This window comes from Micropterus dolomieu, linkage group LG07, assembly GCF_021292245.1.
Source record: "Micropterus dolomieu isolate WLL.071019.BEF.003 ecotype Adirondacks linkage group LG07, ASM2129224v1, whole genome shotgun sequence".
Taxonomy (NCBI): domain Eukaryota; kingdom Metazoa; phylum Chordata; class Actinopteri; order Centrarchiformes; family Centrarchidae; genus Micropterus; species Micropterus dolomieu.
Window position 1 is genome coordinate 10,236,243 of NC_060156.1, and position 21,950 is coordinate 10,258,192.

At 39.9% G+C, this 21,950-nt stretch overlaps 1 protein-coding gene across 1 annotated transcript in view; it reads right to left on the reverse strand.

Annotated features, from left to right (window-relative positions):
* The window catches only part of LOC123973492 (receptor tyrosine-protein kinase erbB-4-like), a 366,438-nt gene extending 359,310 nt beyond the window's left edge, over positions 1 to 7,128 (reverse strand). Inside the window, exon 1 of the mRNA XM_046053563.1 lies at positions 6,732 to 7,128. Coding sequence (XP_045909519.1) covers positions 6,732 to 6,810 — 79 coding nt within the window. The 5' untranslated portion in view covers positions 6,811 to 7,128. The remainder of the gene's footprint in view (positions 1 to 6,731) is intronic.
* Positions 7,129 to 21,950: the final 14,822 nt, after the last annotated feature.

Here is a 21,950-nt window from a genome sequence, read left to right on the forward strand (position 1 = left end):
AGACAGTGAACAATTTACAGTAACTCTTTTCAGATGCAGGGCCCCGAAGATAAATTAATAATAAAATGTAACATTAAATTGTGGGTTCTTGTCGTGAAAAGAAATGGTAACTCTTGCTACAATTGTACTGACTGACTGATCAGTTAAAAATGCTGTTTTAACATTAAACAATTACTTAAAACTTTAACCCACATAACACACCCCAAGACTGTTTCATATTTATTCAGGTACACAAATCACCAAATCAATGATTCAGATTTTGCGTGTGTTTAGTCCTGGCCATATCCGATATCATTCAAAAGCCAATCTGTAATTACACTGTAAATGCAGATTAGCTATGAATATTTTATAAGGGGATTACTAAAAGAGGAAAGAGACAGCGAGGGAGAGAGTTGAGAGAAATCAGCCCTTTAACACACACCCACACGCAGAACTGCATGAAAAGCTCGTTTGAAGGTGGAGCCAGTCTTTCATGCCCAAGTTGTCAGCCTATTATCATCATTTCATATGTTCGCCACCATTATTAACTTTGTGCGGGAATAGAAAAATAACACAAAAAAGTGAGAATAAAACACATCACTCCAATATGTCAGGCTGTCGCTTCAGACAGAGAGAAAACATGGCAGCCCAACTCTTATCATCGGACTCTCATTCTAAAACGTGGCGGTAATGACTATGTCTTAACAAAGATTAGCCATAATTTCTATTGTCATTTTAATGCTACCACATTATGTGGAGGCTTACAAAGCCACAGATGAAGGCAGAGGGTGGGCGGAGGAAGAGGAACAGGCAGACACTAGAGCAGAGAGAGAGAGTCTCTGGAGCTCGGTTAGTCTGTCAGTCTCCCTCTTTACCTCCAACCATGCAGCCACACAAACAAACACTGACAGACACAGTCACCACACATACAAACACACATACAGGAACATGCACATTTTTACCAGACCATTTGTCACCACATTCTGAAACCCTCAAAACGTGGTTGTCAAAAGGGTCGGTGCCTGACAGACTTCTGCAGCCCTCCAGGAGGATGCGGAGGACAGACGGGCTTAATGTAAGAAGAGTATTAGCAATAACAAAGGGGATCAAAAGTTTCACAAACTGACAGACATACACGATACGTTCAGTTCTACATTGTTTAGTGAACACAGGAGTGAGGCTTTCATCAAGGGCCTGGATCTCGCACGTTTGCCTTATACTTCAGAGTGATGGCCCAGGGTGAAGGCAGCATGAGTGTGTGGGTATGTGCGCAAGTGTGTGGGAGTGAGTCTCGGAGTGTGTGCGCCAATGTGTGAGGCACACTGGCACTGACAGACAACTTTGTGTGAATGCTATAAAAAACAATGTTCTACATTTCAAACAATATTATGCAAACCTCCCAAGAAAACTTGGTCTGTTTCGAATATTAAATGTAAAAATGTTGCAACAATTGTTTGTTTGATATCTTGCAAAAAAAAAACCCCAAACCCCAGACATTTTCAGAAGAAAGAAAGCGACAGCCCTTTTTTCCTGTAACATTTCTGTGAATGTTGGTGTGCATTTGTGTTGACAAACCCATGAACCTAATTTTGAGAACACTTACATACTCACACAAAGATGAAGACCAATGGCAGCTCCATGATGAAGGCAAGAAAGTAGAAAATGTTTGGGGATTGCAGCATAATGCATGGAGTTACATGGAGTTATTATACAAGTTTTCCAACCTGTATAATTTTGCTAAGACTTGTTTCAGTTTTCTTCGGATTAAGATTAAGGTATGGTTTCTGTTTATGTTTCACTTCTCTTGCTGGCTGAGTCGACACAGTCTGCTATTTTTACTATTCATAGAAATAACAGAATTGAACCAGGGATTTTTGACTGACAATCTGCACTGTGTATGACACAACATCATTTGGCCTCTTTTCTTGGAGTGTTGTTTATGTCGATCCCAATTCACCATGTTAAAAAAATGCTGAATGGTAGGAGAAGCCCTGAGAATAGTATTGTCTTTCATGCTGCAAGCTCTTCTTGGTGGCCCTAAATGCACATTTGCTAACCTAATTAAAAAGCAGCAGATTTATTTCCCCGCTGCTGAAACTTAGTCCCCAATCTGTCTAAACTAGCTGTGGTGTATTCCTCACTAGTGTTTGTCTTGGTTGCACTACCTTGTTAATGAAGGACTCTGGCTGCTGGGTATTCAGCACTCGGTGCCTGTGCTGCACGGAGGCTATCAGTATTTCTATTTGTGTGTTTCTCTCTTGCCCCCTTCCCTTTCATTCTCTCACACACACACAAACTGAAAGCTCACTCAATTTACTGAAAGCAAAAAGAGAAACCATGAAAGCAAGAGCAACATACAGGGAATGAAAAACAGCAGAAAGCCTTCCATTTTCAATAAACCTCATCAAATCTGTGGTAATCTAATTGTTTGTAAACCACGCTACAAACATAGCATTTGCATTTTAAACACACATTTGATTAACAGCTGGCAAAATTAAGCCTGTACAGACACGCTTTAATCCAATTATGACATCCAACACAAAAAGGAAATTTTATGGCTGACAATGATGCATGGCAAAACACATGCACATGTATGGTGCATTTATGACTGCAGGTGATAAATGAGGGCGCAGCGCTCATAAAGGTCACGTAGGGTATGATCCAATCATTTCTGCTGGCTGCAGTCAGTCTGGCTGGTTATGAGCCTACCAACTTCTCTCTTGTCACCCTTAAAAAAGAAATCTGTGGTAATCGCACACATTTTAAAACAAATATAAAACATCCCTGTGGTAGTAATTAAAGAATATTACAATAATAAGGCAGAGGTACTATAAGGCCATTGACTCACTATTGAGTGGGCTACTGCCGCACACATCTTCAGTCCCTGTTGAAATATTAAAGTGATATCTTATTAGGGATTCTTGGGCCTTGTTGTGGGTGCTACACTTGTATTATTGATGCCAGTGGTTCAGAAGCAGTTTGTTTGTTGAGAAGTGGAGAGATTTATAGGGAACTTAATGGTTTCCACTACTCTCACAGTGAAACCACAGTCTAGATTACATAAACAGACAGTTTGTTATTCTTTTTCTGGCTGCAGGGTGAAATCCCCAGGAGAGGAAAAGACAATAAATATGGCTTAAATTTACTGTCTGCAGCAAATGTCGTTTGGCTGTCAGTAACATATGACAAGGTATGGACTTTAGGACAGTATTAGTATGTCTATCAGTTTTTATTATTGTCATTGAAAGGAAAGGTCAACGCAAAATCACCAGAAAGGGGGAAACAATAAAGCGGTATTCTACATCTAATCACTTATCACATTAACCAAATGATCACATCTTGTGCGTCACCAGGAACTGATGAACTTTGAAAACACATCATGACAATTTGCAAAATCAAGACAGGAGGATTTGTTGTTAAATTCTATATTAGTTTAACAGATATTTCCGTGTGGTGGATCGCTTTATGTTGCTCCTTGTCTCTCACACAGACACAGACAGAGAAGATGAAAGCACAAAGGTTCACATTCTTTATCCAACAAATGGAAGTGGATCACCACCTAATCAAAGACTGCCATTCTTCTAATAAAAAGCCTGGTGGCAGTCCAGGGTCAAAGCTCCTTTATCAGGCGACAGCAGGCAAAGATATGACTGTAAGAGGTCTTTGTGATGAAGCAGAGCTGTGTAGGCCTTTAAATGTGACACCATTCTTTCCTTCAGAGTGGAAGAAAAATAAATACACAACGAAGAATAGTTGTACAAGAAGTGACAGTCTGCAACATGGTGCAAAAGAAGTGCAAAAAAGAAAATAGAACTAACAAATCCACATATCTCCTTTTTGTAGATGAGTCTCTCACTGTGCCTCTGCTGAATTGGTGTAAACATTTTGATGAACATATCTGCTACACACTGGAACTGCACTGGAACTGCACTGTCAATTTCAAGTCCTGCAAACAGTGGGTGGGGGACACTATAAAATCAAGGATGGTAGAGGGTATAGCCACCAAACTATTATTAAACTTCCATTACATTTTTGGGAGGTAGTGCACCTTCTGAGAAGAATTCTTTAAAAATGTAACTCAACTTCCAGTTTAGGTTTAAATTAGGAAAAAAGAATGGGTCATTTAAGGACATAGTTTATCTATCACAGGAGCGCACGTGCGCGCACATACACACACACACACACACACAGTTGCAGTTGAAACAGATAACATGACTCCTGCGCACAAATGGTTCAAAGCTGTATGCACTTCCCACCACTATCTTCCTGCTCCGGCATATATCTGCAGTCAAATGAAGAGCAGAGTGCAGTGCAGGGACTCTGTGGTCCACTTGCATCTTGCAGACATATGTCCCAGCTGTCATGTGAAAACCCATTAACTCCAGTTTAGGTGATTTGTGTGTTCCACTTAAGGGTTACATGGTTTTCTTTGTGGGCTGTGAAAGTTACAGAATTTGTATGCTATTCAGCAATAACTAAAAGCTCATGGTGGTCTGGAAAATGTTCTGATTTTCACAGATGCTGAAAATGTGACATGGTAGGCAATATCATTTTACAGAACTTTAGTCCACTTCATCAAGAAGTCTCACGTTTTAATGACACATTAAGGGAGATGCAAGCGTATATCAAAGAAGCTCCCTATTTCCTCGCTGCATGCCTCATACAAACCTCCGGCTTCGGCACGCGCAAGAGCGAATCCGACCACTCATTCGCGCACTTTGCAGTTCTCAGCGTTTCTTTCTCTCACCAATATAAGCCGATCATCCTACGTTTGTCTGCGTCTTTCTGACTCTCTTCAGTGTTCTTTCAACTTCCAGATTCATTTGACAATGTGTGGAGCTCTACCAGGTGATGATATCAGCCTGTTTGTGTGAGAGGCAATTGCCAATGTCATATGTATGCTGGATTCTCTCCTTTTCCGAGAAATGCGTTAGATTGAGAATGTGTTGCAACCTCAAGTGCGCGAAGCGGCCCTATTGTGGCGGTGTTTTATTTTATCCCTATTGCAGCTTGTTTGGGCAAAAACAGCATTCTTGACAAATAAGCTTGTGTTATCGAAATGTAGTAAAATATGTGAAAATTTAACCCTAAATCCAATAACAAATAAATAAGAATTTCCTTCGGGGGGGTGTTACCTGAGTTACCTCGAGACATGGGTCAATGTTTCTCCAACATTGGCCCACCAACAATCGGACTGTGTTTTCGTCATTGTAACACAAGGGCTTTGTTCTGTGCGTAAAATGACAGGATGAAACGCGTCCCTCACTTTTTATTCAATCACCCGCTGTGCCCTTTAAGGCTCTTCTGGACGCGGATCCCCTCATATGTTACAGTGGCGGGCCTGTGTAAACTGTGCGCATTTACTGGTAATGAGATCACATTTGATGATTGATTTCAAAATGTCTCATTCAGCGTTTCACTCAGAACAACCTGAATAATACAAATGTATTATTATATTTTAAACAGCGAGGCCAAATTCGCGAAATCATATAGAAACCCACTCATAAATGACAAATTTCCCACAGAAAAATAATGGGCATGTCCTTTTATACGCTGTAAGTAGTCTCCTTTCAATCTTCGTCCCGCCTAAAGGTGATTATGCATGATGACGACGAGGGTGATGGTGGTTTTTGCTTGTGTCTATTTATTTACAAGCCTTTCAATATCTCTCACTCACACACGCTCACTCCTTGAGCGCATCCATATTTCCCTGTGCGTAAAGAGCGCCGCTGCACTGCACAAACGGTACTGCCACTGCCAGCATGAAAGTCCTGAGCGCTGCAAAGCTGATTGCCAAACCACAGGATCCCCGAGGGGACTCACTATAAAATGAGGAATAATGTAATTTCACGGTAATCCGCTTTGCTTTTATCCCGATTACAGAATGCATATGGATGAATGTTCACCACTGTTATCGCCCTTTGTACAGGTGAGAGAGTTACAAAGATCAGTATTAAAACACAACAACCACAGACTCTTTCCAAACAGCAGGACTTAAAGTGGTTTGATCAAGCCGGTGCCCTTGAAATGACAAGGCTTGAAGCTTAGACCTGGTGAATACAACCCACTGTTCTACCAACCGATATTTCCAAGAAATGACTGTGTATGGGTACCAGCTTTTTTTATTCCTACTATCTGTTATTTTGGGATAAACTAGTCAGGAGGGGAAGAAAAAGTCAAGACAGAACTTTTGAAACTAGTCGTGCATTAGACAGCCTGTCAATCCACAGGAGGGAAGACAAGAGCACAGTAGCTTGTTGTAAAGCACGGCTGTCACTCCTCTGTGTTTGTCCACACTGTGTCTAAAGACACGTGTGATGGACATCAAATGCTCTCATTTCCCTCCAACTTCAACAGTGCCGCTCTGTGCACGAAGAAGACAGAGCAAGTCCCTCGCTTGGATGCATTCAGGTTATCACAACAGATATGTCCTGCTACTCGCTGCCATCTGCTCAAACACCTGTGTTTCAGTATCACAGCGCTATGTACGCCAGTCCCTTGTCAGGGGAATGTCAAGGCTGTGATTTAGACGTTTCTTCAACATTAGGATGCTTACCAATTGTGAAAATGGCAGTAGGAGTTGCCGAATTATCTGTCGAGCCCTAAAGCCTTTGTTATACGCATAAAAAGAACAACGGTAATAGAAAAGTATGCTCCATAAACAGTTGTCCCAGTGCGCTCAGTGCGCACCGACCACCTCCACGGATACACAAAACTGCGCACCGGAGAGCAGATGGACGGCGTTGACTCACCTGATTGTGAGGAGCTCGACCCAAACAAGAAGCAAGTCAGGAGAAAGCCGAAGCAACACGGGGTAGTCGTTGGTTTCATTGTTGTGCTTAGCAAGTATCTCCTTTAAATTCACATGTCCAGCAGTGTATCCTCCCTTGGAACAGCCAGCAAGGATGAATCGTTTGCGTTCGAAGCCTCTTCAGCCTGTGAGTTTGGGGGACTTTAGTCGCTTTTGACTAAGTTTACAGTTTGTCTTACAGTCCGCCGCCTCCCCCCGCAGTGCCTGACGGCCTAATTTGTGACTGGCGTGAGAGCAGAAGAAGTCGAGTATTAGTTTCCAGCGCGCGCACTGTAAAGCTTGTCTAAACAGTATAAAGCAGTACTCATGCCATTACTCCCCGACTTGGATACAGTATGCAGCTGTAGACTCGTATTCTTCAGACACACCTCCGAGTTCCTGAACTCCTCCTACAAACTATGTGATTGGCACAGGTGCCCGACGATCAACCTAAACCCCGCCAGCCACAACTCCATGCGCGCTGCTATTGGTTGACACAAGATTCCAAAACCCCACGAATTTGTGCGTCGGCTCCTTTGCACCTGTCACACTGAACACAGCAGCGATAAAATGCTGCCAGAAGGATGTATAGGTGTAATGGATAAAATAGAGCTGAATATCACTTATACTTGTCTTTCCATGCGCTTATGAAGATCTTATCCAGATGTGATAAGATATAGCCTCATATTGAAAGTGTTGCTGATTTAATACTGAACTGAACTGTCAGCACTGAACTTTTGGAGTTTAGTGTGAGTGATGCATTGAATCAAAATACATTTTATTACATTATTATCACCTTTATATTGATTTAAATTCTAATTTTGCTGTTGATCCCATGACTACTTCTATCTATATTTGTTTAATTTTATTAGACAACATGATCAGGTAATGAAGGTAAGGCATTTTGACAGCAAAATGACAACCCAAGAGAGTTTTTTATGCTGCATCATAAGTAAAGATTTCAAATTTTCCCCAGCTATCAGGGTACATTACTGCTGAAGGTAATATCTCCCCATATCCAGGGTAATAATTTCTCCAGGGTGGCTCAGTGTAAATGACGCAAATAAAAGTCAAATAGAACGTTTAGATAATGCTATTATTTTGCCCACTGAGCTATTTGTAATAGTTTGAAAACTGGTGACTTTGCTGTGACAGAAAAATAACTAAGATAATGCGAGCATAGGAAACAATGTGACAAAAGGTTATTACTTTCTGAACCAGCTGCTGCCCACTTTCGCACTTTAGGAGAAGGGTGAACGCCTCCTGTAGTTACAATATGTCCACACATCTAGACAGAAATCGTGCACTCTGACTGTCCCCCCACCCTAAGTTCTCTGCGCGTGCACACACACACACACACACACACACACACGCAAGTAAGAGTCTTAAAAGTAAAGTAAAGTAAAGCTGTATTTACTTTCACAGTTACAAAAATGACATTTTACCTTTAAATTTGAACGATTAAACCACTTATTTAAGCTGCAACACAGTATATTCTTATGCTGTAAGATTGATTGAATGTGTAAGCACCATAACAGGTACTGTCAACTGCAAGCAAGTTCTATTATTATAGGTGTGTGTGATATTTATGCTCTTCTGAAAGTGGTAGTAAGCTTTATTATGACTGGAGGAGGCATTTTACCTTCATTTAAATTTTCCATTACATCAAAGTATCTGCCTGAGCAATAATCTGCTCATGTCTATAAACATCCTTCTGTTAGCTATAGGCAGGTTGCTCGTCCCCAGAAATCATTCAAGGCTTTTGTTTGCTTCTAATAGGAAGGCATACCGCTCGCCCACACACACACCCACTCCCTGGCCTGGTGCTTTTTCTGATCCTGGAACAGTGAGCTGATCTTCACTGAGCCAAGTGTACCCAACACTTTAAGAAAATGGGATGCAGACAGTTTTCACTTTGGAGAAAGTCAAAAGGCTCTGTCGCTTTCAGCTTGGTTGCAGAATGAATAGTGCGCTGAACTGTGAGGGGCACCTCTTGAATCTCCGCTGCAGTATTGACCCTTCACCAGTGGGGGGCAGTCCATTTCTCACCTCATAGGTCATGGTGACACAGTAGGGGGTGGGCGATCCAAGCTGCCACCAACTAGTTTCCTGACTCTCTGTGTGACATTGGCTTCCTATCACACAGAAGCTTTATTAAATATTCCTCAGCAGAAATGAGCTTTTAATATCACTGACACCACAAATTTATTAAGAAATATGGAAAAATGAGATCTGGCAGCATGCTATGAGGAGAGGCCTCACTCTAAATATGCCCCAAATGGCTGCCGTTTATCATTTTTAATACCAAAAATGCAATTTAGCAACGTTGTGTATTTTCATTATACATTACGCTCTAAGAGGCACCTTCTGACAGTATCACCCTAATGCTGTCAATTAGGTAATTTATTCCAGGGGATTATGAGAGGGAATGAGACGAGGTTTCATGTGTTCTTCTAGGCGTTCCCCGATGCCTGCTGTACAGCTAATCTAATACATAACCCCCTGATTTGTTTAATGGATGAGACTTTGCTGCTGCAAGAGGCACGCCAATAAAAGCCGGGGCCCTCCAGAGGCTATTGTGCCTCATAATGATGCCAGACACACAATGTGAGAGTTATGAAGCAATTTTTTATCATGCGGCACATTGTTTTGCTCTGTTGGTGCTGTGGAAGTAAAGGCAATCTCTCCCTGCAGCATAGCACTTCTCCCCCACACTTAGATAAACCTTCAGTATGATAAACTGTCCCGGCCACATGTTGCAGAGATGAAGGCAGTTTAGGATTGAAATACGTGTCCTGAACTGATTATTTGCTAGTTATTCATAGCCAACTTAGACTTTTGTTAGCCTTTTCTTAATTGTTTTTTATATTTTATTCTACCTGTGACATAATCGAAACATGTTTGACTCACAGTTGAAGCAGAAAAGAAATGTTAATTGCAGGAAAGCCAAATACACTGTTAAACAAAACAGATGCTGTTCCTTGGAGATATGTTAGTATGTTGTCATATAAAAGCTGTCACTGACCTCTCTCTGCTTCTGCAGATACAATGTCCTTTTAATCGTATGTTAATAGTGGGATTTCCAATAGATAAAATTGTGTCTCAGCAGCAAACGAACAAAAGACAGCACTCAGTACTGAATCTCTTCTTTCTAAGCAAGACCACAGGTCTTCTTTTATATCTGGGTGTGCTCCTATCATTTCCAAACAAAAAGGGAGAAAGAAGATGAATACTTCTTTCAAAAAACAAAAATTATATTCATTTCTTAGATGCCAGTGCTGCAAAAACTTAGAGGCATTTGTTATTGTCAAAACAAAATGGTTTGTTGAATAGATAATGCTGAAGTAGTCTGAAGGCGACCGAAGAGCTAAAGGACTATCAAAACACCTCAGAGTATTTCGGTCTTTTTACGCAGTGAGGGAAGGCTAAATCAATATCAGTATGCTTGCATGCACTAAATGCAAATATATTTGACAAATAATTTCTTATTTTTTCCCAGAAAGTCACATTAGCAATTTTCAGGGTTTTGTTTCTGGCTAATCTCATATGGTTGTCATTGATGAGCAATATAATTATTAAAATAACCCATTTGTTAAAAGGTGGTTCCTTAAACCAGAAGAATTTACCAGCTTCTGAATAACTTTCCAACGAGTTCTCTAAATCACCACATTGGAATCCAAGACATAAAAAGTGACACTGTTACTTATTATTTGCATCATCTTTGTATTCATAACCAACATGATATATGCAAGATTGGTAATCATAACCCTAACCCTCATCATGCAAATGGTAATAAATAAATGGTAATATCTGTACTGCAAACCAGTCTGAGTTGTCATGGCTGAATCAGAAAGCTGCAAGCTTTGTGATTCACATCAGAGTTTATCGTAGAGGAATTGAAAAAGCAGATCAGTGGAGAGAGTAGCATTAAGATTGGTAATTTTATAAATAGTAGATTTGATTAATGCAAAAATATTTGTAGCTGCTGATGATAGATAACTTCATTATCAGCAGCCACACTGATGTAATTAATTGCCCTCAGGGTTACATGGCTTTAGACTTGTTGCATAGGTTAAGGCATGAAATTCTCACGCAGTAACATTAAATCATACTTTGCTTGTCAATATCAGTTACTGGTTGTATATTAAGATAACAACTGACGGATTTTTATAAGAAAATAGCTCTTTTTGCAGGGGGTCTAGCGTCACAAAATCAATTCAATATGCTGCAATATGTGAAAAAGAAAATGTGAGATTAGACTTTGGCCTAACAGCTGTACATACTATAATAAAAAACATCTCAAAATCTTCACTCATTTAAATTACAGATGGATTTACTCAGATTTAAGAGCAATAGCTTCTATCATGTCTATCAAGTCCTAGTTTTAAGACAGCTGAACCAGTTGTTGGGAAAATGACTATGATCTATCACTGAAGCTTAAAATGACAACCTGCATGTCTCCATGGCTGTTTGAGTGTTTACATCAGTGCCGGAGTCCAGCTGGGTATGAATCATAAAAAGTGCCCGTTTCCCAGTGTAATCTATTCACATAGTCACTCTACTGAGAAAGAGGAAGCAATAGGAATTATTTGGCTTTGTGGGAGACTTATTTGCTTGGAAACATTTAAAGTGGCGTCGACGTCACTGGAGGTATTTCTCTGAGTGTGCGTGTTGTACACTGATGGCTGTTTCCCTTCACATTTCTCTTCTCATCAAACTCATATGGTGGCTAAAGAGTCCACTGAAGCTCTGACTTGCTCAGCATGAGCCCGACTCAGTGAGCAATAAGCAGCGTTAGCGCATTACACACACATGATTACGTGGCCATTTCCTCAGTGAATGAGTCTCATCAGAAGTCACTGAAGAAGCCACTGAGTGTGTAATTGTTTCCCATTAGGGGAAACGTCGACTGCCATCGAGTTGCATCTCACTGCAGAGTTTGCTGACGAATGCTTGCAGTCCACTGAGTGGAGCGGGCTAATTCTGCAGTGGATTGTGATGGAATTGCTCAAAACCCCAAAACCACCAGTTCAGTTTTAGGGTGAGGGTGATGCATCATGTTTCTTTTTCTTTAGTGGGAAAGGAACAGCAGGGCAAGAGTTCATATGTCTGTTGATTCACTGAAGTGACACCAGACTTTAAACATTGTTATCAGTCATATCAACGCCTGCAGCACTAATGTCTCTGCAGCTCAGATGCAGTCGGCGATGTTTACACAGTGATGTGTGACTGTGCTTTTATGTATATGACTTTACTGAAAGGTGTTCAGATACGTATTCTTGTTTTGACCATTTCACTGCCTATAGTAGGCCTATAGTCTTTCTACGGTGCTACCATATCATCTACCCCTTCACACACACACACACACACACACACACACACACACTCACTCACTCACTCACTCACTCACACTCTCTCTCTCTCTCTCTCTCTCTCTCTCTCTCTCTGAAGCCTGCACTGCAGTGATGAGTAATCATTATAGCACAGGCCATTGTGAAGGTGTTGTAAATTGGGTAGCTTACATTGCAAATTACAGGTTGGTCAAAAGTTCAAATGAGGCCAACCTTGTCAAGTGAGACCTGAGGATGAGGCAGAGAGAGGACTTTTCTCAAGTTATTAATGGCTACCTGAAATGGGCTTTGCTACTGCGCTTTTGGGTTGGTGGGGTTGAGAGGAATTATCAGCAGAGAGCGAAGGGGTTTCCTTTACACCGCTGCCATCCACAGGATAGATGTGGAAGTGTTATCATCCCTGCTGGGGAGGAGGGATGGGTGTCTCTATTGGCAGTTACGGACTCCAGAGACACAAACAGACATAAATAATGGAATAGAAGAGAATAGTGTACAGTTGAGACAAAGTGGGAATAATTCTGTCACAATATCTGCAACAAAGTTCCCCAATTGTTTTATGAACTAAAACAAAAACTGGCCAACATAATCAACTGGAAACATAAAGACAAAACCCCACTTATAAATATAATCTTTGAAAGTGTATTATACTCAAAAACTACAAGAATATTTGTTATAGTTTTATATAATTTTATTGTTTGGCTCATGTTTGACTGCAACAAGTCACCACTGGATGGCAGTAAGAGAAAGGGTATGATACATTTGCAAGTAGACACCCAATAGCACAGTTACTGCAAAAAGGGGAAATAAGATGTTTTAACATCTTGAGTGTGTGTGTGTCTTAAAGTGTGTTTCTTGTATCGGTAAGTGACAGACTGATCTGTCACAAAGCTTTACAGCTTTCAGCTAATCCTATAGAGAAGAGAGGTCTGGCTAAAACAAAACAAGGATCCTTCACAAAGACACAACATATAAAGTCAAAGTCTCCCTCTGACACAATGTGTTGTGGGCCGCAAATATCTTAAAAGTGAGATTTATAGCAAACAAGACAAAAGCGAGGATTTCTAAGTGACATTTCAAAACATTTGGCAGTTTTTTCTTGTATACAATTTACAGCAGACACGTGCTGCACGGACCAATATGTCCTTTTTTTCTGAACCCATACAGCTTGAACTCACTTTGCAGTGGATGAATACATGGCTGCTCATGTGAGCTAGTTCCATAAATAAACAGGCTTTACAGTATCTCATGTTCTTGTAAAATCATTCAGCACGACATGTGGCAGCTCAAGCTCCCTTCCTAAGAACTAAGAGCAGAAAAGCTGAGATTGGTTAAAGTACCTGGATGTGAACTCCATTCACATTTAGGCTATTTTGTCTTGTTTGCGATGGTGACTGTCCCAGAACTCATTTCAAAGAGCGAACATGCTTTTGAAAACAACTGAGTGCAAGTCACAGCTTTGAGCTGAGTTTGAATGTACATAAACAGGCCATAATATTCTGTAATTTAAAACAAATTAAGAATTTTTAAACCAGTTTAACCAGCAACACAGAAATATATGGCAACCATAAATTGGTTTTAGTTAGCTTTGATGTTAGGACTGAGGAAATACTTCATTACTTCAATACTTCATATGAATAACATCACTGTGGCTATAAAGTCACTCTTGTTCACAAAGTGACATGGTTCCTGTCAAATGTTCAAATGATTATTATAATTAAAGAGAAATTTTAACTTCAGACTGGAGAACTGTATACATACATATAATATAAATTACGTGCCTGTCAATTTCTCTCAGCCCTTGTAACCGCGCCACCTGTGAGAGAAATATTCTGATCTCAAACAGAAAATGGTGAGAACGAGAGGCATGCATTAGTGTTGAAGGTGCACTGACCCTGGTTCACTTCACTGAGGGGGTGACAGTAAAATGGTGGATGTGATTAATACAATAACATTGGAAAAAGATGTAGAAAATAATTTCATTTGGGTTCCCAATTTAACCTACCACAGAATGCAGAATATTGTAATTAATACTGCTACAGTGAGACAAGTTGGGAAATCAGCGTTTTTGGTAAGCAGGAACATACCTCTAGTTTCAAAACAATTACCTTTTAAAGTGGGTCCCCTGGGGGTGTAATAATCACTCAAACATTATGAACAGTTTCCCTCATCTATTGTAGTAAATTTCTTATTCTGAAAGTCTTCATAGAAAATGTTTTTGTTTATATAGTGCTCTATTTGTTCTGGAAGAGGGCCATTCGGGTAGGCCGCAGACTGGTTAGAAGTGTGTCAGTCTCTCCATCTTCTCCACTGTTCTCTTGACCCAACAGCCTGCAACCACGGGAAACATGCTGACATTTGAAAAACCAAAGGTGAGAAGTGTGCCAAAAGCACTTGCAACAACAGCTTTTTTTTCTTAACTTTTCCCTGAGTTGCAAGATAAGCTGAATGTGTGAAATACTGACTGGCAGAGTCTAGCACTTATAAATACAAAATAATCAACAGCAAGTACTATAATTAATGTTACTCTAATTACTATTTGATTTATATTGTTGTCTTGCAAACATCTCCAACTCTCCTCTAACCTCAACTGTAGCCAATTTTACCTTGTGTTAATTTGCTTTTTAAGATATCAACAGTTATAAACAGAAAAAAGACCACCACATCATTTTGAGCTTTTAGCACAAGCTTTTTAATTGACTTTTTTTTACAGTCATGTCTTTCATTTGAGAAATCATTTACATCATAATCGCAGGATTACCAGCAGTGACAACACTTCAGTTTGAGTAACAGCATCATCCCAGCCTCTTCTGAGAAGTACAGTAATGCCAAACCTTTCAGACTCACTGACGAATCGTCATCATCATTGTACAGAAACAACTATGTGTGCGACCCACTGTGTTGATACCTTACAGACAGTTATACACATGTTGACTACAAAATCCAGCACAAAGGTGCCAATGATTCAAACATGTCATCACAAAAGGCAGAGTACTATAAAGACAACTGAAGAGTTATGGTGGTGCAGAGAATGTTGTTTGAGGTGATGTTGGCTGATGATAACATGCAAAAAAATACAGATACTGGGAGGGGCCAACGCACTCTCCCCAGCCCACATTCAGTAGCACTGAATTTGATGCAAATGGAATAACACAAAGGGCTGACATTTACTTTTCCACTTTGGTTTACAGTATGTGCGGTTGGCCTTTAAATCAGTTGTGATCATTTTGAACATGACTCCTTCTGTCGACCCCTTTTAGGTCCCACCCCCGAAAACCTGATAACATACCCCGCAGGGGAATAGCAGCCTAGTAGGCTGATTATAGTACTGAATTGATGACACTTCCTTCTCTTTATTGGTCTGTGCGAGAAAAAAAAATGGTTTTGTGTTTCACGTTTATTTCCTGTTTTCAGTTCAGCTCATTGCAGCTGTGTATCCATTTATGTCAAACCACCAGTGCCTGTATCCCCACATCCCAGTGCCAGTTTCCTACAATAAACCTGTAGCTGTCGGCCGCATGACAGCCCTCAAACTGTGTCTTGCTTCCCAGTGTATTTTCACAGTTCAAGCTGATCAGCAGGTGTGCACTGCTCTACAAAACCCCACTTTCTCTCTTTTTGTCACGTTCTTTCTCGTTCTCTATCTTCCTGTGTCAAATGCATTCATCCCTCTCTCTCATTTTCTCTCAGTTTCTCTATTGTTGTTTCTCTCTGTCTCTTTCCCACTCTATTAGTCTGACTTACCAAGAACCATCTAATGTGCGTGCTGGTCTTATTTACTTCCCAAACTTGCACTTGCTGCCTTTGCTCTCTCTTTAACCGTGTTTTGCTCTTCTTCTGACTTCCTCACTGTCTTTTCTAGAGTCAGATGCAGCTGCACATTTTGCTTTTGTCTTAAATGCTTCTCTCTACTTCGCTATCTCTTTGAGTGTGTTGTTCACCCCATAGTTCCTCCCCACTAGACTGCATAACGCGGGTAAGCAAAGGAAGGAAAGTGGAAGTTCCCCCAGTCCTACTTCCTCCCCACGGTCTTTTAAGCGCTCTGACCACAAACCATTACCCAGAGGCCTTTGCAATGACACTAAGTCTTCCTCACCAACATCATGGTGTCTGTGCACAAGGTGTCAAAAGGATGGTCTCTAACTAGCAGCTTTACTTCCAGTTGAATGCAAACATAGATATTATTTGCTTAGCAACCTTGTGGAAGTTAATGTATTTATTTGCATGAACTGAGAATTTTTTGAGGACCTTTCATTCATTCCATTGCTAACATCGCAACAATCCCACCACTGAACTTGTTACATCAGACAAGTGGGTTGACACTGTGGTAAGAGCCAGAGGTGCAATGCCCTAATACCCAGTATTCCCCATCGATTCTCAAGGACATTAGCACCACCCCTTCCACTATCTCACCTCCAATGTTTCAACACTGACATTACGCCAATCAGTAACTGAATTGCATTAATCTTTTCCCAGGTTCTCACATTACATCAAACATAAGCAGCACACACTTGACAAAACTATTGCATGTGATTCTACAGTGCTCCAACAAGCCTTACTAACTTCTAAAATATGGGTGTGTAACAGAAACGAACTGGGTGTGTGCATGTCTTTGCTGGTGTGTGTGTGTGTGTGTGTGTGTGTGTGTGTGTGAAGTTTTAAGGGCCAGTCCAAACATCCACCACCACCTGGCAGGAAAAACAGGAATAGAACTTGTCACCATGCAATTGCACAATCTTGCTGTGGATTCGCACTCTGCTGAAAAAGATCTGGAACTGCTCCCTGCACTGAAACATTAAACCCAGAGGAAAGGCTATGCCACTTGAAGTTTAGACAAAAGCAACATTGATTCTAAGGAACTCAAAAATTACAGTGGCCATACACCATTCTTTACAGCTTTGTCATATGTGTATGTTAACCACTATCAGGTCGCTTGTAAGTATACATTGCTTCTATTTAGTAAAATCTGTTTTCTGCCCTGGTTTATTCATTACTCATGCTGTTTACTGGTTAATGTTTGTCACTCTAGTGCCACTGTGATGGGTGTTTTGGTGTTGTGTGTTAGGTGTGTATGTGTGTGTGTGGACTGCAGTAGTTTCCAATGCTTTTGACACCTCCAAACAGCTCTTATTGTCAAACAGGATCTGCAGAAGAGGCAACATGGGCAGTGGAACCAGACATAGGAAGTCTCTCAACCAGAGCCACAAATCTGCCTCAGCCCAAACCAAATAGGTTATACAACACTCATTCTAATAAAAACTACCTCATACAAACACACAGCGTTTCTGATATCTATAATGTACAAAGCCCGCCGAAAATGTTGAAAAGTTATGTATTGTTTAAAAACAAAACACATTCATACAGTTCAGACAGCTGGACAATGGACAATGTCAAGAGATTGACATTGTCAATCTCTTGACATGTCCTGCACCATTCTTTAACATGGTGGGTATTTATGACTGCCTGCAGTACACCACATCCTCACCTGAACCACAAGCAGCAGTTGACATAGGGGTTGTTCAATGAAGAGGAGATTTAGCCCTTAGCAATGGTTGACTGTCCCCCAAAGAGCAATGCCTAGTCTCCATACCTTGATTGTTAACAAAGTTGAGATTAAGTTGTCCTCAGTGATGATAACACTGCCACACAGTACCTGGCAGAATTCCTTTGCATTCCCCCAAAACAAAACTTTCCAGTTTCCTTAACTCAAGACAAAAGTTAGGTTAAAGAACGCTAATAAAGGTTCAAATGGATGCAATAATTAATTTTTTCCCTCTTAATACGTGGGATGTTTGAGAAAAGGCATTCTACCAGAAGCATACCCTAAAAGTGAGAAGAGGTGTATCACCTGTGATAGTCTGATCTCCTGTGTTGAAAGTATGAGTCAACCAGAGATACGATCTAGATGGGAACAATCAACTGACAGTCAGGTAAATAGAGGAATCTGTAGATGAAAAGATACAGTTTGGGGTCTGTGCAGACTTTATACTTCTCAGTTGTGCTACCGCCTTCAGGCGGCTTTGATTTTGTGTGTCTGCTGCATGAATATGTGTGTGTGTGTGTGTGTGTGTGTGTGTGTGTGTGTGCAATACACAGATTAAAGAAGTAAGGGGGTGAAGAAGACTGCTCTGACATTTAGAGGCTTCAACAGGCTCCAGCGCCCACCTGTTCATAGACAAAGGCTGGAGAGGAACAAACACCAGTCATTACATTGCAAACTATGGCAAGGCACTGAGGCTGTATGGTATGGTGTAGCAAGTCTGGCTGCACACTACATTTCTAGAACTTATTCTTTTCATACAGATAGAAGATTTTATGTACAGAACTGTATATATTCTGCAACCAGCTACCTCAGATTTGCTTGTCAGGGTACTAGAATTTTATTGCTGGCTTTAGTTTTACATGGCTCTGCTCATGGTAGACGATCCTTCATGTCAGTAACGGACCACAAAAATAAATGCTCCTTGACCTTAAATAAAATTAAGATAAATCAAACACCAGCTTCTTCTATAAGAAAACTGTTACACTGCCAGTGTGGACCCAGTAATTCACAATTATGGCTTAATTGTATCACTCTAATTATCTTTTCATTCCATGATTCATGTCCAGGAAATGGTTATTAAGGTTTTCAAATGGAACATTCACCCTAAAAGAGACTTCACGTACTGTATGTTATTTTTTTTATAACTATTTATATTGTACAGAATTTAAATGTGTGTGTCATTAAGCTGAACAGCAGAGAGACAAAGTGTGGTGAGGAAAGTTTTGCTCTGTGGCCAGTAAATTATACTATAAAGTTAAGAATAACTCTAAGACAGATGACCTGGGCTGGGCCAATAAGACATTTTCTGATATAAAGCCAAAATTAAAATGAAACACATTTGGATGGAATATAAAACAAATATTGTGGAGTCATCAGAGTCACTAATTCATCAAGTGTCACCTGACGATCAATTAACTACTTGATCACTTGTGTTTGTGGATTTCGATTTTACTGTGTAAAACAACTTGGATAACATCATTCATATTCTACTGGTGCTGGATTTCCCCTTGGTGATTATGGTCAAAGTCATAGTTATAACAGTAAGTTATACCATACTCAAGACATGTTTAACCCTTTGTCAGTTTCATGACCTTGCGTGTTTTTCAAAAGATTCTAGCACAATCTTTTTTTTCCCTCACAATAAAATTGTTTAATTACAGTTTTCATGTTTTGAAGAAAACTATATAAAATAGATGAATTCTTTGTTCAAAATCCACACAACGGCCAAGGCAGTAAAATCATTTATTTAATAGAGAGAAACCCATGCCTTAAAAATATACATTGTATTCTTCACAGCAGTGTGTCTTCATGTAATGTCATTGATGTCAAAAACAGGGCTGAACAAACCTCCAACTTCCTTCACCACATTCACTGTGGACTGATTTAAGTCATGAGAGATGACCAAACAATTTCAATTACTGTTTATCTTTTTGATAAATAAATCACATATTTTAGGACATAAAAATACACAACCATTGCAAATACCTGAGAGCCCTCATATCAGAAAGTTGTTTTCATTATCAGAGATGGTCAATCGGCGCACATTTCTGGATAATTTCAATATTCAGTGCCAAAATATACACCTTTCATATATTATTTCTTAAAAAATACAATGCACCTGAACCCAGTCTTTTACATTTTTGTAAACATTTTTAAACTTAAAAAAACACACAAAAGTTCACAAAACTATTTCAGCAGAAAAATAGACATTTAGCACACGCATATTCAAAATTTACAAAAACATCCCCGAAATCTGAAACTATAGCAGTGATTTTGATTTTCAAGTAAACTCCTCACTCACAAGGAGCGCTGACATAAGACCTTCTTTTATTTTATTTTTGTTCATATGGCTGCTTCATTTAAAGAATTTGTGTACAAGTAAGGCTGTCATTATTACAACATTACTATGAGAACATACAAAATATCTCTGTGCCACAAAGTCTTAGCAAATATACCCTGGAGAACAAGTGAAAACTGAGAAAAAAACATTTAATTTGAGCATCGGTCAGATATTATACCCAGTTCAATTTGACTTAGTTCTGGTCTGATTATTGTGTTCCTTGCGAAGGGGATTAATAAAGAAAAATCAGGGTAAAATCAAATTACATTTGATCATTGGATTATTAAGAGGAGAGGGGGACCCCTCTCTTAACAAATAAGGCTTCAGATAATGAATATATACAGGAATAATATAATAGAGGAATATATAGAGTCAGTATCACAGCTGCGAGGTGTAAACAATTTCCAGTGCCAATACTTTACACATAGTAAGTTTTTATGCTAGCTGGGCACCAGTTGCGCATAAGAGAAGCAATATGTAAACAGAGAAAAGCTGCCTTTTGATCACAAGTAGACACTGAACGTAAATGAGTTAATCACTGAGTTTAATCTTAGAGAATAATCAACTATGTATGATGCTGACCAGTGTGAAACTAGTGATGTCAAACTTACTACTGTTACAAAAAAAACTTTTTCGTCAGACAGCACAGCAAAACCTACACTAGAGTATTACTTTCCAATGTGCTCTAAGATTGCTGTTTCAGAGAAAAGACTAACCTGTGTTCTGTTAATGGTTGTTTTCGACTCTACCTAAACTTAGGTAAGTTACACTTAATATAACTACTTAAAAAAATAATAAATCAATACTACCTATAGTCAGGGCATAGACTTAAAGTGCAGGGCCAAATGTACAATGCACAGTATTAGCAGGGAGATACATTTAACTATCAAAGAGCTACAAATGTTGATCGAAATCTGTTATACTTCAACATACTGTAGATGACGGACAAGACATTTGGAGGTGGGTGGAAGCGGCTTTTTTCATACTTGCCATCTTCTACATGCATACATAAGTTATTGTTAGAGAAGGTTTGCAGAGCTGACTTTGAATGAAACAGTTTTGGGAAGTGTCTTCAGAGTAGTACTATGTGGTGACCACACTCCACTCATTTTTCCTCTTGCTCATGCTGTCTCCTTCAAGATTCCCTCTAAGGTCATACAAGAATGTGGCCACATTATGACAATGCAAAGAGCAAGATTCAGCGAGAGAGGAAGCGTGAGATACATTAGTGTGTGTGTGTGTGTGTGTGTGTGTGTGCATGTGCTTGAGATTGTGCTGGTGGGGATTGGGTTGATAATACTACAGTAAGAAATCAATTACATTTTAGGTATTCAGCTGCAATTCAAACTGCACTATGCAAAATTTTGAGGTGCCAAGGATAAAGCACCTCAAAAAATATATTTTTTGTGCAGAGTCGGTGATGTTTCCCTGTATTTGTCATGACATACAAATAAGATGGAAGATGGCATTGAAACCAGACATATGGTACATACATACATAAGTATGTATTTACCGTGTTAGAACACATCACCAATAATGCAGACCCTACCTGACCCCATACCCCAAGCACTGAAAAACAAATCACAACACTATACACACCTATATACACACAAAGCCATCCAGTCTAAATCACAAAGAGGATTAGATCAAAAAGAGAGACCTAAAGCATAAAGGGAGGTACATCAGAGAAGAGTAACCCTCTTAGCCTGAGCAGTACCTTTAGCCTCCATTATCCATTTGGCATCCATTGCCATGAAGCATCATACTCCAGCCAGGTAGTTAAATGACTTCTAGATTTTTAAGTCATCAAAATGAAGAGTTACTGTACCTCCCCTAAGCCATTTTATGGTGTCACTGTGTGAGTCTGCCAGATTGAAAAACAAACAATGATGCTCAAAGTATAGGAACCTAATCGTGTGCTCATACTGCAAGCAACCAGGGTCTGATAAT